At 45.2% G+C, this 25366-nt stretch overlaps 1 protein-coding gene across 3 annotated transcripts in view; it reads left to right on the top strand.

Moving 5' to 3' along the window:
• The window catches only part of TUB (TUB bipartite transcription factor), a 305609-nt gene that overhangs the window by 73960 nt on the left and 206283 nt on the right, over positions 1-25366 (top strand). The window contains exon 1 of one of the 3 annotated variants that reach the window (XM_068260532.1): positions 13410-13469. The exons of the other annotated variants lie outside the window; for them this stretch is intronic. Coding sequence (XP_068116633.1) covers positions 13423-13469 — 47 coding nt within the window. The 5' untranslated portion in view covers positions 13410-13422. Of the gene's footprint in view, positions 1-13409; positions 13470-25366 lie in introns of those variants that run through there. 3 annotated transcript variants of the gene reach the window in all.

Raw genomic sequence — 25366 nt, 5'->3', positions numbered from 1 at the left:
GTGGATTATGCCCCCTTTGTACCTCATGCCCCCTTGTGTTTTCCTGTGTCCACCATATGTCCTCCTCTGTCCTCCTTGTGTTCTCCTCTAAGCCCCTTTGTGTCTCCCTGTGTCATCCTCCTCTGCCTCCCTTGTGTCCTCCTCTATGTTCCTTTGTGTCCCCCGTGTCCTCCGTTTGTCCCCCTGTGTCCTCCTCTGCATGGGCACAGTACAGGGAGTCCCTGACATAGCGGCGGGTTGGAGGTTGGTATTGGCAGGCATTCAGAAGTCCGGAACTCCCTGCATTTGGACTGTAAGACGCAGTGACTTTTCCCCCACTTTTGCAGGACAATACGTGAGTCTTATACTCCAAAAAATACAGTATATGTGTCTTTAATATTAGTGCACAAAATGAACTATGCTTCAAATACACATAAATTCACCGTGCAATAAAATATGATTGTCACACAAAAACAAAAAACATAACTCAATGAATATTTATGGAATGGGAGGGACGCATGCACGCACAGTCGCACACACACCCCTTTGCCAAACCCCTGAGATTGACTCGCTGAACCCCCGATCCTCGTTAGGAACCCCTACTCTAGTCTATAATATTGGTAGAAATGCAGTATTTTAATGCGGTACTGCCATCCTGCCTGCAGATGGCACTGTTACCAAGGCAGATGAAATAATAATACTAATAATAATAATAATTGTTATTATGATGATTATTATTTTTTGTATTATTATTATGCGTTTACATTTGCAGCCACTGACGGTTCCTCAGTGGTGTTACACGTCTATTGTCTATTGCACAACACTCTAGAACTACAGATGGCCAATAATAAAATTGTAGGTTGCCTGAAATTGGGCCAATCAGAATCTGCAGTCTGCAACACAGGTGGGTGTGCATTTTACCAAACACCACCCCATTTACACCTTCCTAGGGACTCCAGCAGGGATGTGCCTCTTGCGCAGCAAAAAGTTTTCGGATTTAAAATTGAAAACAATTTTTTTTTCAATTATGTTGACTGATTGTATTATTTAAAAAAAACCAAACCAATCCAACATACTAAGGCCTCGATTCATAAAGCATTCCCGCATGCGGAAATGCTGAAAACGGCTCACTTTACCGACCACACAGCAAAATCTGTATTCATAAAGGCTTTTTCCGCATGAAAAGCCGACATTCGCCAGCAGAGTGATAAATCACCGCCTTGTGCGGTGATTATCATAACAAAAGTAACAAATGTCAATTCATAAAGGTTAGAGGAAGCGGTATGCGGACGGGGATTACCGCTACCTCTGATGTGGCGAGAAGCATGCGGAATACAGTGCAGTGAATGGGACAGATCTCCCAAGCAGCTGCAGAGAGAACACCGCACGGAGGGACTCCGCCTGCTTCTCCTGTTTCCGCATGTCTCCCGACAGCCTAACGCCTGCCTACAGCGGAATATCTCCGCACGTCTGTCACAACTAGCAACATTTTTATGAATTACCACCCTGAAGGCGGAAATACCGACAGCGGTGTTTCCCCGCTCGACGTTACCTTCCCGACAGCACTTTTATGAATCGAGGCCTAAGTCTGTACCAATCTCCCCCACTGTAACTGTAATAACCTGTGCAATGCCCAACGGGCAAAAATCTGCTCGTTCTGACTATTGTTTGCTTGGTGACTTAAAAGGCATTTTATTGCTAAGGTGTGAAAATATCACCCACTGTTTCTTAGACTTCAATGACAGAAAAATGTTGAAATTTGGTTTCTATGTGAGTTATGATTTTCCACCAATGAGAAGCTTGTAATGCTGAGCTGACCTTCACAGGCAGAAGCTCCTCTGGATCCCACACCCATCATACATGCCTCGAGTTCACATATCACATGCTATAACCCCAGGGCTCTATTTACCATAAGGCACTGTAGGCACGTGCCTACAGGCGCCTGATGATGGAAAGGTGGCTCACTCCCCTCCCCGAACGCCTTCCTCCTTCACTATGCAGAGTCCTAATGAGAGTGTAAATGAGAGGTTACTTAGTTGGCTCTCAGCATTCTACTGACTAGATCTCCCTTCAGTCAAGGGCACCTCTAGTTACTTAATACTGAGGTTATTCTAGCTACCTATTACTTGGGGGCACCCCTAGCTACTTAAAGGGAACCAGAGATGACTGTTTCACACAAAATAAACATATCAGTTGATAGCTTGTAAAGAATAAATGCTCTACCTGATAATTTTGCCGCTCTGGTGTGCCTTTTTTAGTGTTTTTTATCCATTATTGCTCCAGGAAAAATCAAATATGGCCGCCGGCTCATATCCCTTCTCCTTCCGGGTTATATGAGTTGTTCTGGATGTGCTGTCTAGGCCATATGAGACTATGCTGCTATCTAGGCTAAATGCAGCCTTTCATCTATGTGCTTTCATTTTGGTATGATCTGCCTGTAGGAAGTGTCACTGATAATAACTGCAGTTTCATTCCTATGAGAATCTAGTGCACACAGAGCACACAGGGATCATATTACAGCCACAGAGCTTCTCTCTCAGGAGCAGCAGCCCCTCCCAGTCATAACAGCTCTCAGTATGCAAAGCAGAAGATCTAAGCCAGGAGGGGGAAGGCTTGGGCTTGAAAGGACTCCACAGAAGAGTGACTCAGCTATAATGATTCCAGGTCAAACCTCGACTGAATAGTCGGTGGATTCTTATCACAGCTGCTAATAGACTAATTAAGCAGATAACAATGAAACTAAAAGCAGGGTAGGTGTTTACTGTCATGTTCCCACTGATAAATTTAATAAAATACATGAGGGTGCTTCATCTCTGGTTCTCTTTAATACTGAGGATAGCTCTTGCTACCTAATACTAAGGGACACCAGTAGCTACTTATGATGGGCAAGAGAAATAAGGGAGAAGTGACAGCTGGGCCAGGCAGCATACTTGCAGTGCAGTTCGGTGGGGTGTTTGTAGGTTCGTGGAGGGAGGAGTCTATGGTGTCAGGACATCTGCGCCTATAGGCTCCTGTGATGTATTCCGAGCCTGTGTAACCCTGAATGCGATGCTGTATGTGTAGCTGGGGTCTGTAGTAAAGAATGGGGGTGATCATCTACCTCCTAAAACATCTCGTCTCTGCTTATACAAGCATCTTCCCTCTCTTCTCTCTTCATCTTTTCTTTATCCTTTATTTTATTTATGTCTCTTTCATCTGCTTTATTTCTCTTCACTCTCCTCCATTCAATTTCTCTATATTTCTTTACTCCACTTTCCTGTGCTTCATCATTTGACCTCCTCCTTTCCATGCATGTCATATTTTCTGCTTTTGTTTTATTTATTTTTCTTTGCTCTCCTTACTCTCCCATCTTTTACTTGTTTATTTACTCTTTCCTTATTTCTCTCCTTTTTCCTATATTTCTCCTTTTGCTCTTCTCCTGCCAGTTTTTCATCCACCCCTTTTACAGTATTTTGCACTTCTTTTTCATTACTTTTTAACCTCTTATCTCTCCCCCCCCCCCTCTTCCCCCCATTCATTTCCTCTTCCCCGTTTCATCTCTTCTCTCTGCCTCCTTTTATTTCTCCTCTATTTTATCACTTCCTTTTCCTCTCATTTGTTTCTCTCTTCTCTCTTTCTTCGGTTTAATCTCTTCTCTCTCCTTTCTCTTTGTGCTCTTCCCTTTTTTTCATCTATTTATGGTCCATATGCAATTTACTTTTTCTCCTGAGTTTTCTCCTACATATTTTCACACGTTTCCCCTTATTCCGAATATTTTTTCCCCTAAGTTTTCTTCTAGGTGTTAATTTTACAAATTCTCTTTAAAAAAAAACTTTTCAGCATTTCACAATTGAAAAAAGTACCAAATGTAGTAGAAAAAACACTATCAAAATAATTTTGTTTTAGCAATTTTCTTGCTTGATGAGGGTTTAAAATGTTATTGACAATGTATAAAAATATCAACTAAGAGAAAACTTAGGAGAAAAAGGCCCACATGCAATTAACTTTTTCTTCTCAATTTTCTCTTAGGAGATATTTTCAAACTTGTCAATAAAATGCCTTTGAAACCACCAGGAAACAAGAAAATGCTCCAAATGCCCCAATCGTTTTTCAACTTTTTTTGGAACTTTTTCAATTGCAAAATAATGAAAAGTTATTTTAAAAAGAAGATGAAAATGTATCTTTCACAAGAAAAAGTGAATTGCATATGAGCCCTTGTCACTAAAATGCCTTTTAACCTGCCTGGCGTTCTGATTCCCGCGTTTTTTGCACTTTTTTTTTTAATCTTTCATGTAGCTAGCCTAGCGCTAGCTACATGATTGCCCCCTCTGTGCGGCATCCCTCCCTCCCCTCCGATCGCTGCCGGCGCAATGGCCCGTCCGGAAATCCCGTTCTGAACGGGATTTCCTGGAGGGGTTCCCCTGTCACCATGGCGACGCACGTCCTGACGTCGGCGACGTCGTGATGTCACAGGGAGACCCGATCCACCCCTCAGCGCTGCCTGGCACTGATTGGCCAGGCAGCGCACGGGGTCTGGGGGGTAGGGGGGCGCTCGTTACGCGACACATAGCGGCGCATCAGCTGCGATCGTCTCCAACACGCAGCAAGCAAAGTGCTTGCTGCGTGTTTTAAAAAAAAAATATTTAAATCGGCCCAGTGTGGCCTGAGCGGCACCCTCCAGCGTCTCTGGACGAGTTCAACTCGTCCAGAACGCTAGGGAGGTTAAACCACCAGCAAACAAGAAAATACTCAACATAATTTTGACCGTTCCTTTTCACTTACTTTTTCGTACTTTTTGAATTGTAGCGTGCTGAAAAGTTTTTTTAAAGAGAAGATAAAAAATATATCGCCTAGGAGAAAACTTGGGCGAAAAAGTTACATTCTCTCACCTCTCTTCTTTCTGTTTCAACTCTTCTCTCTACTTTCTCTTTGTATAGCGCTAGGGCAGCACAGTGGCATAATGGTTAGCGCTCTTGCCTTGCAACGCTGGGTCCCCGGTTCAAATCCCAGCCAGGTCAACATCTACAAGGAGTTTGTATGGTCTCCCCATGTCTGTGTGGGTTTCCTCCGGGTACTCCGGTTTCCTCCCACATCCCAAAAACATACAGATAAGTTAATTGGCTTCCCCCTAAAATTGACCCTCAGAGGGACAGTTAAGTGACAAGAATACTCTGTACAGCGCTGCAGAAGATGTCAGCACTATATAAATACTAAATAATAATCATTTTTATCTCTTTATTTCTCTCTCATCTCTTCCCTCTATATCTGTCCTGTCATTTATTTCTCTGTCCTCAAACTTACTTTTCTCTCCTCACTTTGCTTTGTTTTATCTTTTATCTCTCCTTCTCTTTCCTGTTTTTGTCTTTTCTTGCTTTTATGGCCCTTTGCAATCTTCCCTTTGTTCCATCTCTACTCTGCCATATTTTTTTTATCTCCCATCTTCCCTTTGTTTCATCTTTTCTCTGCCATTCCCTCTCACTCCTTTCTTTGGCTTACCTTTCCTCTGTCCTCTATTTTATCTCTTCCCTTTGCTCTCCCTCCTCTCATCCCTCTATTTCATCTTTTCTCTCTCTTCTCATTTATTAATCTGTTCTCTCTTCCCTCTGTTTAACCTCTTCTCTTTCCGCTATTTTCCTTTGTTTTCTCTCCTTTCCTCTATTACCTCTCTTCCGTTCTCTCCTTTATTTCTCTCTCTCTCTTATTTCACCTATATTTCCTCTCTTCCCTCTATTTTATCTTTCTCTCTCTTCTCATTTATTTCTCTGTTATCTTTTCCCTCTGTCTAACCGTTTCTCTAACCCCCCCCCCCCCCCCCTCTCTCTCTCTTACTTTTTCTCTCCTTTCCTCTATTTTCTGTAGTTCCTGTTCTCTTGGTTTCTCTCTTCCTGTTCCCTCTCCTTTATCTCTCCCTCCTCTCATCCCTCTACTTCCTCTTTCTCTCTCCTCTCTTTTAGTTTTTCTCTATTTTCCTTTGTTTTCTCTCCTTTACTCTATTTCTTCTCTTCCCTGTTCTCTCCTTTCTTTCCATCTCTTCTCTCACCTCTTTTTCCTCCCTTCTATCTCCTTCCCTTTATTTCTCTTTCATCTCTTCCCTCTTTGTTCTTTTCTGGCTGTAGTAACAGGCTATCCGACTGAAGCGCAGATTTATTAGATCTTGGAGATAGAGGCTCTTTAGTAACAGTTGCCGAGTCTCCGCTGCCTGGTATATTGAAAGCGGCCGCTCCGCCTCCTCCCGCCTCCCCTGCGCTTTCTCTTGTAGAATGAAGATGTTGACATATGTAAATTCTTGGTGAAGGACAGCACTGCCTGCCGGGGATGCTGGATTATGTAGAAGTTTAACAGAGAAGAAGGATTTACACGAGAGAGCAGAATTCCCTCCCTGGACTGGGCCGCCTTCCGCCAGTGCTGCGGAAAACACATCGCTTTCAACAAGCGTTCTTCTTCCTGTCCTTAAATAAAGATTAAAATACTCCAGCAAGTGCCATTGCGGCTGAAGAACATCAATTACGGGAAACACCTTTTCTATTAAACTTTAATGCCAGATATTGTTGCAGTCGTTAGAAGTAATAAATAGCCGCATACGTTTTATAACAGAAGAAGTGACGGTGGGTATTAAACCATGTGCAGCTGGGGAGAGATTCAGCTCAGTTACTTCCCAGATTCTTTTTTATTTTTTTATTTCCTGGGTTTTATGATGCTCAGAGCTGCTGGAGCTGCCACGTAATCCCTCTGCGGGCGACTGATCAAGCAAGAATAGTGGCTGCTCTCCCAGATGAGCCACTAGTCCTATTTTATGATTTGGGCTAATGAATCAGGCTCTGAGGACCGCTGTATCTGTGGCGAGCTCCCGGAGTGCCCCATTCATTGGCGTGGCACCTTGCCCAGCCATGTTGTGCGTAATCCCTCAGTGGCATTGGGCCATAGCTAATCTCATCAACAGTAGGTGAGTTGTATCATAGGGTTTAGTCCCTTACTGTGACTATTCTGCTACGATTGAAAACTGGAAAGTGAGTGAGATCTGTTACAAACACAGGACATTTATATTGCGCTTTTCTCCTGGTGGATTCAAAGCGCCAGAGATGCATCCACTAGGATTCGCTCTATAGGCAGTAGCTGTGTTAGGGTATCTTGCCCAAGTTCTCCTCACTGAATAGGTGCTGGCTTACTGAACAGGAAAAGCCGAGGTTTGAACCCAGGTCTCCTGTGTCAGAGGCAGAGCCCTTAACCAGTACACTATCCAGCCACACATTACAAAAAAAAAAGAACCTACGACTTATGTGACTACTGAGGTTGCAGTCCTTGCAGGCTGCAGCTGCAGAGGGGCATGGGCCATGTTAGGGGGGGGGTGGGGGGGAGGGCACACCTTCCAGTTCTCCCTCACTCTGAGGGCCAGTGCTACCATGGGGCTACCTGGGCAATTGCTGCCGGCCCTCCCCCAAATCTTCTCCCATCTTTATCATGCTCCATGTAGTTTTCAGCAGTGTAGCAATTCACCTGACCTGGCTGCCACGCCTTTTCTCCATTAGTCCATGGCTCTGTGCTTTCCTGTCTTCATTTTCACAGGGGACCCCATCTTCAGAGAAAGTGTCATGAGTTGGAGAAGTCATGGTGGTCGTACGATGAAGGTGTGGAGGGGGGGTGGGTCATAGAGACTACATTAGTTAGAAGATGCCTGGAATACGAGTCTTAAACCATGAGGGTCACCAAGGAGGGAGGGTAAAGACAACTTGAACATGGTGGGAGCCCATAAAATATTTACAGGGACCCATGGCTTTGTAGTTCTGTCCCTAGCCTATACTGATTGCTGTCCTCAACTTTTTACAATATCTTATATAGAAAAATAAGCATTGCAGTGGCTGGACAGTGCACTGGTTAAAGAGGCACTTAAACCATGAAAAAAAAATGAGTTTTACTCACCTGGGGCTTCCCTCAGCCCCCTGCAGCTGTCCGGTGCCCTCGCCGTGTCTCTCTGATCCTCCCGTCCCACTTCCGGTTTCGCCGTCAGGACCCGACAGGCACGGGAACGCGAGTGATTCTTTGCGTTCCCAGACACAATATCACCCCCTATGCTGCTATTGCGGCCATAATCGTTCGCGTTCCCATGCCTGTCGGGTCCTGACAGCGAAACCGGAAGTGGTCGCTGGCGGGGACGGGAGGATCAGAGAGAAACGGTGAGGGAAGCCCCAGGTGAGTAAAACTCATTTTTTTTTCATGACTTAAGGTTCACTTTAAGGGCTCTGCCTCTGACACAGGAGACCTGGAGTTAAAGCTCAGCTCTTCCTGTTCAGTAAGCTGCACCTATTCAGAAAGGAGTCATTGTAGGAAGGTGACTGGCCCTCTGTAATATACGGTGGGCCATATGCAATTAGCTTTTCCTCCTGATTTTTCTCCTAGGTGACATTTTCAGAACTTGTCAATAAAATGCATTTTTATCCACCGGCAAGAAAGAAAGTACTCAGATTGATTTTGTGGATACTTTGTTTTTACCTACTTTTTGGTACTTTTTCATTTGCAATGTGCTGAAAAGTTATTTTAACCACTTTATCCACCACTACAGTATATGTATGTCCTCTGTGACTTCATCTAAGCTACGAGGACGTAGATATACGTCTTGTAGCTGAAGCACTGCTGTGCAGGATTGGGCTTGCTCCTGTGCACATCTCCGGCACTATCTGATGCAGCACTAATTGGTGAATGGGAATATAAGTTTCCTGAACCAATAAGTTTGATTTTTTCCATTAAAAATACTTTTAATCTCTCAGTTCATAGTAAAAAATACACACTGTAGCATTATTTCAGAATCAAATATCTTTACTATAAATTGTGACAGGAACATAATTTAAGTTTTGTGATAAAGTGTAGACATAGCAGAACAAAATTTGTGTTTTTTATCTACAGTAGTGCTTTTTATTATTAAACCGGAATTGGTAATACTGAGAAATAATGTGTTTTTTAAATTTTTCCTCTTTTCTCATTAAAATGCATAGAAGACAGAATTGTTTGAGGGGAAAAAATGTCATACAATTAAAGCCTTGAAAAAAACAATATATATTTCATTTAGGTGTCATAAGTAGGAATAAAGTTATTGCTGATTAAAAAAGGGACATAGCTAAAATGTAAAAACTGCTCTGGTCCATTAGGGGGAAACAAGGTCTGGATGCGAAGTGGTTAAAGAGAATTTGAAAAATGATCTCCCAAGAGTAAACTCAGGAGAAAAAATGAACTACATCTGTCGAGAGGCGCTGTACTTGGCTACACAACTTCTGAGTTACTCCTATCTGTATTATTGCCTGAGGGAGCGGCCTAGAGACCCACAAAATGCGTTTCATTTGTTCTGGAGTATAAATTAAATCTTGTTTAAACCATACATAGTGGTTGTGTTTGGTTTTGTGGAGGTAAGTCCATCCTTGCCCCCCAACTTTATCTGTTTTTACCTATTTTTACTCTGCTGGCACCTCTGTTTCCATTGCAATCGTTGAAGGAAGGTGACTGGTCCTCTATAATATACGGTATCTATAGATCTGTGCCACTGTAGGAAGATGACTGGTCCTCTTTAATTACTTGAGGACCGCGGTGTTAAACCCCCCTAAAGCACAACCTATTTTTCATAAATTGGGCCACTGCAACTTTAAGGGCTCGTTGCAGGGCCGCACAACTCAGCACACAAGTGAGCCCCCCCTTTTCTCCCCACCAACAGAGCTCTGATCGCTCCCCCAATGTTTGTTTGTTTTTTTACAAATATTTTTCTTATTTATATTTTAATAAAAATGTCTACTTCTTTAATAATTTTCCCTCCCTCCCCCAGTCAGCCTATCACCGCCGATCGCTTCTGTGTCCCCAGTACAGTGCTGCCTTAGATTGCAGCACTGTACAGGTATATTTGCCGTCTAACAGTCTCCAAGCGGCGGTCGCCGATAGGAGACTGAAGGCGGGGAAGAGCTCCGCCTTCTAAGCGGAGATGCGCGCCCTCTCCTGCTAGCCCCATAGAAGGCCGTTCACGCCAATCGGCAAGGAGTGGTCCTGGGGCTGCCGACCCCGTTCACGGCAATTGGCGTGGAGTGGTTGGCAAGAAGATATACGGTATCTATAGATCTGTGCTGCTGTAGGAAGATGACTGGTCCTCTGTAATGTACTGTATGGTATCTATAGATCTGTGCTTTTCTAGAAAGGAGACTGGTCCTCTGTAATATTATACAGTATCTCCAGATCTGTGGGTTCAGCTGAGGAGATGTGACCTGGGTTTTGTTCCACCTGCCATCTCCAGTTCTCATATCCTCTGGATTTCATAAAACCTTCAATTATTCTCATTGTTCTTCCTTACCTGCGTTACCGCAATGTGTTGCTAGGAAACCGCTGGGCAGAATTAAGGATTATCGCCGTATTCTCCCATTGTTGTTGGAAGATAGGGAGACATAGAAAATGTCATGAAAAAGGTCGGATGTGTGCAGAGAATTACTGATGAAGCCACTTGTGACACTTGTGAACTACTCCATCACGTTCTGTTGTAAAAGTGTACCTATGCCTAAATAAGCTTAAAGTGTCCTAAAATAAGACTGATCAATTGTGCTAAATATTAGTTTCATTGATTTTAGGCTTGACTTCATTGGTAGGTCACTACAGTACAAACCAGTCTGTGCTGAAATGCTGATCACAATCTGCTCTGGGAGAGTGAGTGCAGATGGTTTACTTTACAACCAGAGCGAGGAGAGGGGACATTTTAGAAGCAGGGCCGCCATTGTGATACAGATTATCTGTACTATATGGTAACACTGTCGCATGGACAATGTAAAAAAATTATAAAGTCCTATAAAATTATAAATCCTATAAATTCTTATACCTGTTCTAATGTTGTCTGGATTACTGCAGCCTTTTCTAGTTGCACTGTCTCTGTAATATATCTAATCTTCTTTTCTTTGTCAAGTTTTGTCGACCCAGGGAGGAATGGGCTGCCTCTGTTGTAATGAATACAAGTTATGCACGCCCCCTGCATGCCCCCTCCAGGCTCCGCTCCGTGTGCATTGTTTACAGACAGCATCTCTGCTCTCAGTTTCAGCTTGTCTGTGATGCAGTTTGTGAGGCTGAGGGAGGAGGGACCTGCCTGTCACATGCTGAGAAACTGTGGGAATCCCAGACTGGAGTGTAAACACTGCCTAAAACTGGCGATTGAAAGCCAGGATCACAGTGGGGAGTGGCAGAAACTGCAAAGAGGGATCCAGGAGATCACAGTGACTCAATTGGTATGTTTTTTTATTGTACAAATCGGACTGTACAGATTCTATTTTAAGAAAAGGCGAGGCTGTTGGGACAGGGCCTCACTTGGCTACAGGCCCCATAGCAGCCACTATGGCTGCTATGATGATCCCTACACTAATGGCATCATCCATGCACAGCAGCTCTTCTCTTTCATGTGTTGCTCCCCATGTACAGCCTCCCTACAGGGCCGGTGCTACCTGATCTAGCTGCCTGGCTCCCCAGGTCCCTGCCCTGGCGGGTGGGAGCACTCCTCCGTCAGTCCATGGAACCGTGGAGAGGAGTTCTGCCAGGATGAAGATAGAAGTGCAGGGAGCTGAGGTCTGACAGAGGAGCGGGCACGCCCACTGGGAAAAGTGAGACGTTCTGCAGAAAACCTTGCAAAGCTCTCGGGAAACAGGTTGGGTGGAGATGTGGGGGGCCGGCAGCTGTCTCATCCTGGGTCAACTTGGCAGCAACTAAAACAAAGGGGCTGCTTTAGGATGGGGACGAGAAGGGAGGGCTGGTGGGGCATCAGGTCTGGAGAGGCCCAGGTTCATTTTGCCCAGGGGTCTAATTATAATAAGACCCTGCCCTGCCTTCCCAATCCATTTATGGCATCCTTTTCTTTGTGAAATATGATGAGGGCAACTTCCTCCCTTCTGATGAGGTTTTTTTTTTTTTTTTTGTTTACCTCTGTATAAGATTACATACAGTGGTTTGCAAAAGTATTCGGCCTCCTTGAAGTTTTCCACATTTTGTCACATTACTGCCCAGTGGCGTTCCTACCATTGGGCGCAGGGGGCGTGGCACCCCGGGTGACTGACAACCAGGGGGGTGTCGCCACGACCCCCCATTGCAGAGCAGGAGGGGAAGAGCAGCGCTAGAAGGAGGAGTGACAGGGATAGCAGCGGGGAGGGTGGACATATCCCCCCCTCCCTCACCTGGGTCCCCTCCTTCTGCCTCTCTTCCCCTCCAAAATGACAGCGGGCAGCAAACAGGCAAGGTGGGCGGGCGGAGAATACTCACTTGACTTCCGCGTATCAGCCGTTGGAACGCTGCATTGGAGGCGCAGAAGAGGCACGTGACGGCGACGCAGCGTTCCAGCGGCTGATACGCAAAAGTCAAGTGAGTATTCTCCGCCTGCCCGCCCTGCCTGTTTGCTGCCCGCTGTCATTTGGAGGGGAAGAGAAGCAGAAGGAGGGGACCAAGGTGAGGGAGGGGGGGATATGTCCCCTCTCCACGCCGCTATCCCTGTCACCCCTCCTTCTAGCTATTTTGGGGAAGGGGGGGGGCACACTATACTAGCTACAATGGGGGCCACTATACTACCTATCTTGGGGGTAGCTATACTGGGGCAACTATACTAGCTATACTGGGGGCAGCTATATTGGGGCAACTATACTACCTTCACTGGGTGCAACTAACTACCTATACTGGGGGCAACTGTGCTAGCTACCTATACTGGGGGCAACTTTATTACATATACTGGGGCAACTATATTACCTATATAGGGGGCACCTATACCTGGCATTACCCGCCGTGGCACGCTTAGTATGCCACACTCGCTCCTTTACTTTTTTGGGGGGGGGGGGGTGTCTTATAATACCCAGCACCGGGTGTCAAATGCCCTAGGTACGCCACTGTTACTGCCACAGACTTGAATCCATTTTATTGGAATTCCACGTGAAAGACCAATACTTTGCAGTTATTGATTTTTAAAAAATGTTTGGAATCATGTATGATTTTCGTTCCACTTCCCACGTGTACAGCACTTTGTGTTGGTCTTCCATGTGGAATTCCAATAAAATTGGTTCATGTTTGTGGCAGTAATGTGACAAAATGTGGAAAACTTCAAGGGGCCGAATACTTTTGCAAACCACTGTATGATAAAGCCTATAGAAATGAGTTGCCAACCCTCTGCAAACAGCAGCTTGAAATTAAGCCTATCAATTCAGCAGCTATCAAGTTTGATCACTTTAGTTTCAAAGTGTGTACTGTTTGCAACAAACTTGGAATGCTAGCGCCCCCTGTGGTGACAGTGCAGCTGCAGCCTCGGCAGACTTGAATGGTGAGCGGCGATATTACACAAAGGGTGAGTGACCGCTGGTGTCACAGGAGGCCTCTGACCCCAGAATTCCAGCCTGTCCCAGTGACATCAAAAATGTAAATACATTATCGCCATGGTACAAGGGTCTCCAGGCCGGTGTCTGTCATTGTGTCCACAGCCTCTGAATGATCAAGATGAGGGAGAGTTTTCGCAGGAAAGAGAAGAATTACAGGTACTTTGCAAATCCTGAGCAAATCCGGCTACCAAGTGCAATTTTGCAACCTCAATGTTTTTATTGCTACTAGAGCCCCAGCTTGCTGTGAGTGTGTTTTGAGTGCAGAAGGTTAAAGAGAATCTGTATTGTTAAAATCGCACAAAAGTAAACATACCAGTGCGTTAGGGGACATCTCCTATTACCCTCTGTCACAATTTCGCCGCTCCTTGCCGCAATAAAAGTGGTTAAAAACAGTTTTTAAAAGTTTGTTTATAAACAAACAAAATGGCCACCAAAACAGGAAGTAGGTTGATGTACAGCATGTCCACACATAGAAAATACATCCATACATAAGCAGGCTGTATACACCCTTCCTTTTGAATCTCAAGAGATCATTTGTGTGTTTCTTTCCCCCTGCAGCTATCTTCCACTGAAGTGTCAGGCTGTTTCTTCCTGCAGAGTGCAGACAGCTGTGCCTGTATGTAATTCCTCAGTATGTGAAAGCCCAGCCAGCTCAGAGGAGGATTTATCCAGCTTGTAAAAGATAAGAGTGAAGAGAGAAGCTGCTCTAATCCTAAGTAATACACAGGCAGTGTGCAGAGAGGGGCCTGGAGGGGGGAGATGCATCACAGAAACACAACACTGAAGAACTTGGCAGCCTTCCAGACACAGGGCTACACGTCCGACAGGGGAGAGATAAGCTGATTTATTACAGAGATGGTAATAGTAGAACGTGCTGCAGTAAGCCAGAACACATTAGAATAGCTTTTGGAACTTGTAGGATGATAAAAAACAGGATGCAATTTTTGTTACGGAGTCTCTTTAATAATTGTTTGAATGTAAATTGACCACTCCCCCTCAGCACCTGCCTTCCCCATAAAGCTGAACTAGACTCAGAACATCTCTGCTCTAAAAGATTAGCCACAGCATGATAACCTCTATGGGAAAAAAAATCTTCATTTCAATTTATGGAAATCCTAAAAAATACTGGAGTTCTAACTTGGGTTTACTTCTAGGGAGCACTGACTGGGTTAAGCCTCAGTGTTTAGTGTATGGGGAGAGAGCCTAGGCTCCTGCATTTTTTTCACAGCTGCTGATAAAAACGAATTAGACACTTTGATCTGGCTAAACAAGCACAGGAAAACAGAGCAGTGAATTTCTTCAGCAACTGTGTGGAATAAACTATTTTTTATTGTGTGCTGTACAAGAGTTCAGGTCAGCTTTAACCCTGGGCCCAGCAGGATGAACATGGCTACCCTTGCTTGTGTGTATGTTTTAGAAGCCATTGTGGACTGGCTGTGGCTCTCTTTCTCCAATGCCAGCACAGACCATTTATATAATGGTGTGAGCGGTGCAGTTTGTTGTTTCCTGGAGATATGAGACAAATTTATGTGCATGCGAGTGTTGACTTTAACCCTCCTGGCGGTATGAAAAATTCTGCCAGGAGGCAACGCGGCAGTTTTTTGTTTTTTTTTTGTTTAAAACAAAAACAAAAAAAAAACTTCGGCGATCTCCGATCAGGAAATCCCATTCAAAGAACGGGATTTCCTGGAGGGCTTCCCCCGTCGCCATGGCGACGGGGCGGGATGACGTCAGCGACGTCGTGACGTCATTGGGAGTCCCGATCCACCCCTCGGCGCTGCCTGGCACTGATTGGCCAGGCAGCGCTCGGGGTCTGGGTGGGGGGGGGGCGCGCGCTGCAACGGATAGCAGCGATCGGGCGCGGGGCGGCGGCGATCGGTGTGCTGGCGCAGCTAGCAAAGTGCTAGCTGCGTCCAGCAAAAAAAAAATTAAGAAAATCCGTCCAGCAGGGCCGGAGAAAACCTCCTGCGCGGCTTACCCCGAACTACGTTCAGGGTTACCGCCAGGGAGGTTAAGGCTCATACACATGAGCCACAGCGGTAGCTCCAGCCATAAAAAAAAAAAAGCAGTGACAGCTCGTCGCCAGGTCCCCCTGTGCAACAGCCGTACACACGGCGCACAGAGGGACACAGATTCGGCGGAAGCTGTCGCCGAAGGTTCCTCCCCTCAGCCGTAAGCTCCATACATTGTGTATGGAGTTGCTGTCGCTAGTCCGCATACACATGGCGGACAAGCGACAGTTGCTGCGAAGTTGCGGTGACAGCTGTTGCCGGCGACAGCAGCGACGAGCGACGGTTCGGGGTGCGCGCTTCATACACACGGGCGACCTGTCGCGCAAAATGCGCGTGCCACGTGGTTGCGGCGACAGTTGTAGCCCGTGTGTATGGGCCATTAAAGGTAGAACCTGAAAGTGCCTCAACTTGAATCTCAGTGTCATGAGCATGAAATGTTTTCTTGTTTGCTTGCTGACTGATATAGGTAGAATAGGGACCCTTCCTATGGGGAACCTCAACACTGGTGAAATGGTCCAGTACAGAATGTTGTTGTATGCAATCCATTTTGGAAACTGATATACTCTGTTTATGCAATCAAGTATTTATCACTACTAGAATTTCAGCTTGCTGTGAGTGTCTTCTGAGTGCAGAGGGTTAATGGTTGGTTACTTTGCTAATCTTGATTGTTGTTACCTACTTTGTTATTTTATACAATCTTGAGGAAGGCCCCATAAGGGAGGTGCAAATAGTGCCCAGTTCTTGTAGATATTTTAGTATACAACCTATGAAGTGATGTTCCATTAAACACATGGGGCCCATTGCTGTTTGTATATCTCCAATCTGTGTAAGGGGATCATAGAATAGCTGTTCATATATCTGCCTGCTGGGAATATCTATCATGCTTTGTTGGTCAGAGAATGGCGCAGTCACGCAGAAGACACTTTTCATTTCTGGGATACAGACAATGAGGTTGCTATTTCTCTGCTAATGGGCTCCTGCGGAAGTCCCACTTGCACTTTTGCAGCTGTTTCGGTCTGGTGACGATAAACCTCCACAGAGGCTGAGTCTAAACTGCTTGGATGTCAGATTAAAAAATTTAGGGCTTCTAGTTTCCATGGCAATATTGTGTTATAAAACTGGAGCGCTGGCGCCACCTTGTGTCAATTCATATCAGAGCAACTGCAGGGAATGTGATTACAGCAAAGTTGTGCTTGTTACTCGTTATACTGAAACTGCTAGAATGATGTGGAGTACAATGTTCCCAGTATACCTATCATGAGACATAATAAGTGACCATCAATGCCATAGCTATAGAATCAGGGACCCCCGTGCAAATTTTACCCTGAGCCCCCCAGAACTAACTGTATGTTGGATTGCTGTGGCTCTGTAACATTTATAAGCTATAGGATCACACCCCAGAGGTTCTACATGTAAGGATGGCTTTCAGGGGCATATAGAGATGATCTGCATATTCGAGAGTGATGCATCATGGGAAACCACAGTTCTTCACTCAACCACTTTACCCCAAAGGGTTTTTTCCCCTAACAGACAAGAGCAATTTTCACCTTTCAGTGCTCATCCCTTTCATTTGCCAATAGCTTAAAGGGGATCTTTCGCGAAAAAAGTAGGCAGTTAGAAAATGTGACAGATGTTGACCGGTTTTGGGCCAGTCCATCTTTTTAAGGGAGATTCTCAGGGCTTTCTTTGTTTTCAACAGCATTTCCTGAACAGCAGTTTAACTGCCAAAATAGCAAGATAGCCTCCCTAATCACTTGCAGGGGTCACACTTGTCTTTCAGTTTCTACACTTTTCAGAAAACTGAAAGACAAATGTGACCTCTACCTTACAACAGCTAATGTAATTTATAGAGAAAACTGACAAATTGCGCAAGATGTCAGTTTTTTTTCTGCATGCGAAATCTGCATTAAAGTGTGACCTAGCTTATTGATTAACATGAGTTCTCAGTTGAAGTCACTTTTTCTGTGCAGAAAACGCGTACGAAAGCCGGTAAGTGTGACACCTGCCGCACACTATTATGTCAGTTCAATTTTGCAACCGTTGTTCAGGAAATGCTGTTGAAAACAAAGAAAGCCCTGAGAATCCCCCTTAAAAAGATGGACTAGCCCAAAACCTGTCATCTGTCACATTTTTTAACTGCCTACTTTTTTCGCGAAAGAACTCCTTTAATCACTACTAATGACAATGAAATGATCTATATCTTGTTTTTTTCACCACAAATCGGGCTTTTTGGGGTTGATATTTGTTTTCAGTAATTACTTTATTTTCTGTGCATTTTAAAGGGAAATACAAGATAAAAATGAAAAAATACATACACTATTTCTCCACTTTCATCCCCTATGGTTTTAATATAAACACTGCTATTGTACATAAAACCCACACATTTTATCTGCCAATTTGTCCTGGTTATCACAAGATTTTAATTATGTCTCTAGTACAAAGTATGGTGACAATATATTGTTTGGAAGTAAAGGTGTATTTTTTGGGGGGTGGATTTTTTTCCCACAATTTTCACGTGCACTGGGATGCACGTGCACAGGGAGAGTGCACATGCACCCGCGGGAGCGTGCACGTGCACGCGCACAGCGGCAGCAGCCCTGTCTGGCCATTAAGAGGCTCTAGCAGGACATTTTTATAAGTCAGCATGTCATTAAGTGGTTAAAGCTAAATTATCGGAAAATACTTTCTCAAGAAGGCAAAATGATGTTCAGTGTTGCATTTTAGTAGGAAGCTCTGACTCCTACTGGCCTAGGGCTGACAGGCATTATTTTTGTGTGGACCTGAAGAAGGGGCGAAGTCCTGGGAAACGTGTCGTCCTTTCATAAAATTCATATTTCCAGTTTATTGCTGACTTTTTTCTACAGGAGAGGTAACACCAACACAACCTCTCCTTTTTAAACTGTTTTTAAGTGTTTTAATATATAAGGCGTCTCTCTCCAAATGGTCTTTGTATCATTTGTATCGTGGGCCCCACGAGGATTGGGGAAGCCTTTGGACTATTCAGAGGTTTCCCTCTACTACTGAGGTATCTACCGTATTTTTCGGACTATGAGATGCACTTTTTCTCCCCAAAAAACAGGGAAAAAAATTCCCTGCAACATATATTCCAAAGACAGGGAGTCCCCGACTAATGATCGCCCGCCGATACGAACCACAACTCGCAGCAATGCTTCCTCCGCTTTCCTGTATAAAATGAATTAGCGGCAGAGCGGCTCACCTCACCCACGATTCCAGTGGCGAACAGCAGACCTCTCCTCTTTCATGTGGCTTCTCCTAGTGAATGCTTCTGCTGATGACGCAAAAGCCATCAATAAAGGGATATGTGCAGAAAATGAGAGGTCTGCTGTTTGCCGCTGGAATCGCAGGTGAGGTGAGCCACTCTGCTGTTAATTCATTTTACACAGGGGAACGGAGGAGGCATTGTGGGGGCCAGGTGGGGACATGGAGGGACAGGAGAGGGTACGGGGGGACAGGAGAGAAAACGGGGCCAGAAAGGGACACAGAGGGAGAAGGCACAGGAGGCAGGAAAGGGCATAGGGGCCAGGAGGGGACACAGGGGGAACAGGAGAGGATACAGGGAGGACAGGAGAGAAAACAGGGCCAGAAAGGGACACAGAGGGAGCAGGAGAAGGCACAGGAGGCAGGAAAGGGCATAGGGGCCAGGAGGGGACACAGGGGGAACAGGAGAGGATACAGGGGGGACAGGAAAGGACACGGGGCCAGAAGGGAACACAGGGAGCTGAAAAAGGCACAGAGGGAAGGAAAGGACACAGAGGGCCAGGAGGGGACACAGGGGGAACAGGAGAGGATACAGGGAGGACAGGAAAGAGCAACAGAAAAAGTTCATAAACGCTCTGTACCCCAAAACATCATACCAGTCGGTGCAGGATCAGGTGAGCCAAGCCATAACGGAAATGATGAGCAAAGAGGGATCCGCAGACCAGAACAGGTTGAAGTAAAAAGGCTAATATTTATTTGAAAAATCCACAGACAGTGCAATAAAATCACAGGATCAACTCACGCGAGGACAGAAGGGAACACAGGGAGCCGAAAAAGGCACAGAGGGAAGGAAAGGACACAGAGGGCCAGGAGGGGACACAGGGCGCCAGGAGGGGACACAAGGGAGACAGTAAAGAACATGGAGCCAGGAGGGGAAAGAGGGAGAATAGGAGGGGACATGGGGATCCACAGGGTAATAGGAGGGGACACAATGGGGACAGGAGAGGACATAGTAGGGCACACAGGAGGACAAAAGGGGGACAGAAAAGGGACACATGGTAGACAGAAGGGGACACAGGAGGACAATTATTGGTTAAAACATCTACAACCTGCTCCTGGAACATGGACACACCAGGTTTAGTATATATATCGTTTTCTCCTGGTCTTTGCCCTCTAAGCCTAGGTGCGTCTTATAGTCCGACAAATACGGTAACTTTATTTCTATCTCCAGGAAAAGAAATGTATTTTATTTATTTATATAGCGCTAACATTATAACACAGCGCTGTACAGAGTATATTGTCTTGTCACTAACTGTCCCTCAGAGGAGCTCACACTCTAGTCCCTACCATAGTCATATGTCAATGTATGGAGTAGTGTAGTGCACGTATCATAGTCTAGGGCCAATTAACTTATCTGTATGATTTTGGGATGTGGGAGGAAACTAGAGTGCCCGGAGGAAACCCACACAGACACTGGGAGAACATACAAACTCCTTGCAGATGTTGACCTGGCTGGGATTCAAACCAGGGACCCAGCGCTGCAAGGCGAGAGCGCTAACCACTACCCCACCATGCTGCGTGTGTTATAAATCAATAGAATAGAAATCAATAGAATATTTCAAGTCGTATAACTAAAACTGAGTACACAGACAGCTTTACCATTTTACAGTGAAGAGGAAGTTGTAGTGTTACTGCTTATTGCCGCCTTTGCAGCGGGAGTCTGTCTAGCGTGCACATTGCTTGCCTTCATATACAGAATGTCCTCCAATTCTCATCTATTTGCGTGAAGAATTGGCTCTGCGGTGCAGGAAGTACATTATTAGCACTTACTACTTCCTTAGGGCTAATTGTATCACATGGGAGATCTGACACATGTAAGGGGAGATAAGGAGGTGTCTTGTAAGTCGGCCAGACGCTATTAGACATTTCAAATAGGTCAATCATTAGATTTGAAATAAAAATGGAATTTAAAAAGGCACTGTAGTGACATATGGAGAATGCGGTAAATTATACAGGATACCCATGTTTACAGTCATTTTCCGTGTTTAAGCTTTAGGCTGGGAAGACACTTAGCAGCAGACCTGGAACAAGGTCCCCCAGCACCCAAGGCTGAGACACCAAAGTGCGCCCCTCCATCCCTCCCACCCCAGCTGTCACACACCAATTGATATTAGACTAAGAGGCGCCCCAGGGCCCCCAACACCGTAATCTATAGTTATCTGGCTTGCAGTCACTGCCACATATCCCCTTTCCTTATTTCTCTCTGCTTCAAACACAATAGGGGAATAACAGCTGAGAGAGTTGTGTGCCCCCTCCTACACTGCGCCCTGAGGCTGGAGCCTCTCCTGCCTCGGCCCGGCCCTGCTTAGCAGAAACGCTAGTGTTGTGGAAAAAGCAGCGTTTATGCATGCAATGTTAGTCAATGGGCCGCATCAAAAAACGCATATAAAAAAACGCATATGCGTTTTTTTGTGTTTTATAATATGCGTTTTTAAAAACCGCTGGTTTTGTTGCATATTTTTCAAAAACGCATCAGAAACACACATAATGAAAGTCAATGGTGACGCAATGTAATACATTTTGTATGCTTTTTTTATATGCATTTTTTTTAATGTTTTCTGATGTATTTCCACTTCCTGTCTTCCTAGTGATTTACATAAAACTCATGGAAAGCGCATGCAAAATGCATATGCGTTTTGTATATGCGAACCGCAAATGCGTTAAAACGCATGCAAAACACAAGAAAAACGCATGTACGGAAAAAACGCAAAACGCAAACGCACAAAAAAAATCTAAAAACGCACTACAAACGCAAAAACGCACATGACAGAAAAAGCGACCTTTCACCCACTGACAAGTGTGCACCCGGCCCAAGAAACCATTTCTATATTTATATATAGGATATATTTATATAGCCTATATTTATATATAGCTGTATATTGGTATGCAAATGCGACCTTCCAATGATTAGTTATGCAGAATTTTACTCTCCCCCCCCCCCGTACACCCCCACCCCACCCCACCCTCCACATACACACACACACATACACACACTCTCCCTGGGCCTTCTGGGAGACCAGGACTATTTTCTACTGACTTTCCAACACTTAGTAAAGAAACATTCCACAGAGATCACCTTACTAAGGACTAAAGATGTCACCACCAGTGAGGGCTCGTTTCCACTATCGCGAATCCGCATGCGTCCAATGCATGCGGATTCGCACATGTAATGCAAGTGGATGGGCCTGTTTCCACTGTAGCGTTGTTGTGGTGCGTTTTTTTCAGCGGTGAAAAAACGCACAAAAGAGCCGCAGAATTTGCCTGCGAGTGTAATGCATGCGAATCTCAGGCAATGTATTTAATAGGGAAATCGCATGCGTTTTTCTTACGCGGTTTTTTACGCGATTACGTGTGCGATTCCGCATAGGAACCAATGTAAATGAACACAGGCAGTGACATGGTTAAAAATGCATATTGCCTAACCGCATGCGTAATCGCGTAAAATAACGCGTAAAAAAAAACGCACCTGCATGCGATTTCATCAGCGGTGGAATCCAGGCGATTCCGCACCGCAATAGTGGAAACGAGCCCTGAAACATTTCAGAATGTAAATCAGGACGAGGAAAGATATTCCAATAGGCAAACACGGACTTAAAGGGAATCTGATGTGAAAATAAACTTATGATATAATGAATTGTATGTGTAGTACAGCTAAGAAATAGAGCATTAGTAGCAAATAATATAGTCTCAAATTGTTTCCAGTACTTGAAGAGTTCAGAAACTTCTCTGAGCTCTTAGACCCAACTTGGTTGGGATACAGTGCCATTTTCTGAAGCACTTATACGTTTTCAAAGAAACAGTGAGAGACAGCTTCCAATAAGGTTTTACAGCAGTAAAGTTCAAAGGATCATTGGCTCTGCTCTGTTTCATAGTTTAAAATGCAGAGTGTAGTTTGTAAACTGTAAATATCCTTTCAATGACGCCATGGTTTACGTGGACCAATAATAGTCCTCCATGAGCAGCGGCTAAAAACAGATTAGTATGCTATAGATGCGGAAGGACTTACGCAATAAGCTACTATCGCAAGGTCCAGTATCTGATTGGAGCTGGCATATGGAGGAGGGCGTATTCCGCGTATGCGGCGATTAGCTCTGTAAGCCACAGTTGGATGGCGTGCAGCGCGGTTTGCATTAACAGATAATGCACTTATCATGGTGAATTACTTCAGTCAAATGGGAGGCTCTGTGTATGCTAATGAGCCGACATTCAGCGGGACCCAGCTGAATGGGAATGGGAATCCTGAGAAACACACCGGATGGTAGGCGTGTCTAATCATCGTATATAAGCAGTAGACAGTCCGCTCCACAGGATTGGCCTGCACAGATAGCCGTGAGACTATGCTGCAGATTTGCATCTCTGTTTTTTTATTTTTCTTGATGTTTCACTTTTGTATTTACATTCGTAGCATCTTGTACTTTTATAATTGCCCCGATGAAGCACCTCCTTTAAAGTTATTGGTAGGTGAACAGAGGCGCCAGAAGGATAAAAGTACATAACATTTTTAAAAAATTGCTGGGAGGAAGTGGTGGACTCGCCTCTGTTAAAGCAGACACCAAGGACTGTAAATATATAGATATACACATTTATTGAAAATACCCCAAAGATGCAACGCGGGCACACTCCACTTCTTCAGGCAATAAGCAGGGGATAAACAACAGCAATTCAGTTATAGCAAGCAGAGCGCCTCTGTGAGACATCTCATCCAGAGTGTTGGGTCTTGCGTCTCTCAACTTTCTCTTCACAATATCCCACAGATTCTCTATGGGGTTCAGGTCAGGAGAGTTGGCAGGCCAATTGAACACAGTAATACCATGGTCAGTACACCGTTTACCAGTGGCTTTGGCACTGTGAGCAGGTGCCAGGTCGTGCTGAAAAATGAAATCTTCATCTCCATAAAGCTTTTTAGCAGATGGAAGCTTGAAGTGCTCCAAAATCTCCTGATAGCTAGCTGCATTGACCCTGCCCTTGATAAAACACAGTGGACCAACACCTGCAGCTGACATGGCACCCCAGACCATCACTGACTGTGGGTACTTGACACAGGACTTCAGGCATTTTTGGCAGCCTGAAATATGTGCCCCCAGTATAGGTAGACAGGCATAGGTGCTCCCAGTATAGGTAGCCAAGCATAGTTGCCCCAGTATAGGTACCCAGGCGTAGGTGCCCAAGTATAGGTAGTCAGGCATAGGTGCCTCCTGTATAGGTATCCAGGCATAGATGCCGCCTGTATAGCTAGCAAGGCATAGGTGCTCCCAGTATAGGTAGACAGGCATAGATGCTCCCAGTATAGGTAGCAAGGCATAGATGCCGCCTGTATAGCTAGCCAGGCGTAGTTGCCCCCAGTATAGGTAGACAGGCATAGGTGCTGTAACCCCCAAAAGAAGGTTACAAAATATTATTGCAGACTTGCCTTCTGAAAAATGGCCACAAGATGGCAGCACGAGTATCTAGGCCTATGGAACCAAATAGGCGCATGGGTGGGAGAGTAAGGGTGCATACACACATCAGACCATGGTCTTTGGAAAATGAAAGATCACAGACCAGTTTTACCCCCTTCCATGTAGTATGAGAGCCATACCTACACAGTCTATTCTATGGAGCTGAACTCCCCATCAGAAAAAAAACTTTGCAAGATGCTGCACACACAGATGCTGTACAGACACAAAAGATCAGTAGCTGCAAAAGATCTGTTCCTGCCAAAAATCCAACCCTGCAAATTGCAATGATAGTCTATGAGATCTGCAGATCATCATACACACATGATTTAACTGACAGATCTGCAGATCTGAAAATCCAACCTGGTGGATCTGATCTGCAGATGAATGTCAGTTAAATCATGTGTGTACGATGATCTGCAGTTCTCATAGACTATCATTGCAATTTGCAGGGTTGGATTTTTGGCAGGAACAGATCTTTTGCAGCTACAGATCTTTTGTGTCTGTACAGCATCTGTGTGTGCAGCATCTTGCAAAGTTTTTTTTCTGATGGGGAGTTCAGCTCCATAGAATAGACTGTGTAGAGTATGGCTCTCATACTACATGGAAGGGGGTAAAACAGATCTGTGATCTTTCATTTTCAAAAGACTATGGTCTGATGTGTGTATGAGCCTTAAGCGTCAGACAGGTCGCATAGACTGTTGCTAAGTAATGCAATATGTAAATTAGGGGAAGTTGTGGGAATTTTCCAGAGACCCCGTGTGGCCAGTGAGGGAGCTACTGCGCATGCACAAGGGGCAGAGAGACCAGGATGTACCCGGAGAGTACAGGCTGAGATGAGAGAGAGCACGCAAGAGAGGAGAGAGAGGACTTACGCCAGGAGCTGGTGGTGCGGAGCAGGCAGGAGGTGACACGGAGAGGCCGTAGAAGTCACCCGGACAGTAGGTGGGGAACTGGCGGCCATAGAGAGACCAGCACATACCAGTAAGGACAGCGGCCGCAGGTTGAACAGACCAAAGGCCGGAGGAGGCAGATCTTGCCCATACCCGAGCCATACCAGAGGCCACAGACTAGTACAGGCCTGCGGGCCGACCCTAAGCCACCTAGTGTGTTTCAAAGTGGTGTTACTAGAGACTGTGAGAAAGCTTTCCACACACAGCGACATTGAACTTAGAAAATATACTGTTGATGATAAGAAGTACATTGCATGTTCAGGCCTAGCTGCTGCTGATAGACTGTCAGCCTCCCTAAAGTACCCACATAGCTGATGCAGCCCCCGCCAGCATTAAGGTCTGGTTGATAAAGAGACATTGTTCCTGTGAAGTCT

This window comes from Hyperolius riggenbachi, chromosome 11 (assembly GCF_040937935.1).
Source record: "Hyperolius riggenbachi isolate aHypRig1 chromosome 11, aHypRig1.pri, whole genome shotgun sequence".
NCBI lineage: Eukaryota > Metazoa > Chordata > Amphibia > Anura > Hyperoliidae > Hyperolius > Hyperolius riggenbachi.
Note: the sequence above shows the minus strand (reverse complement) of the source record. Positions and strands in the feature narration are given on the sequence as shown.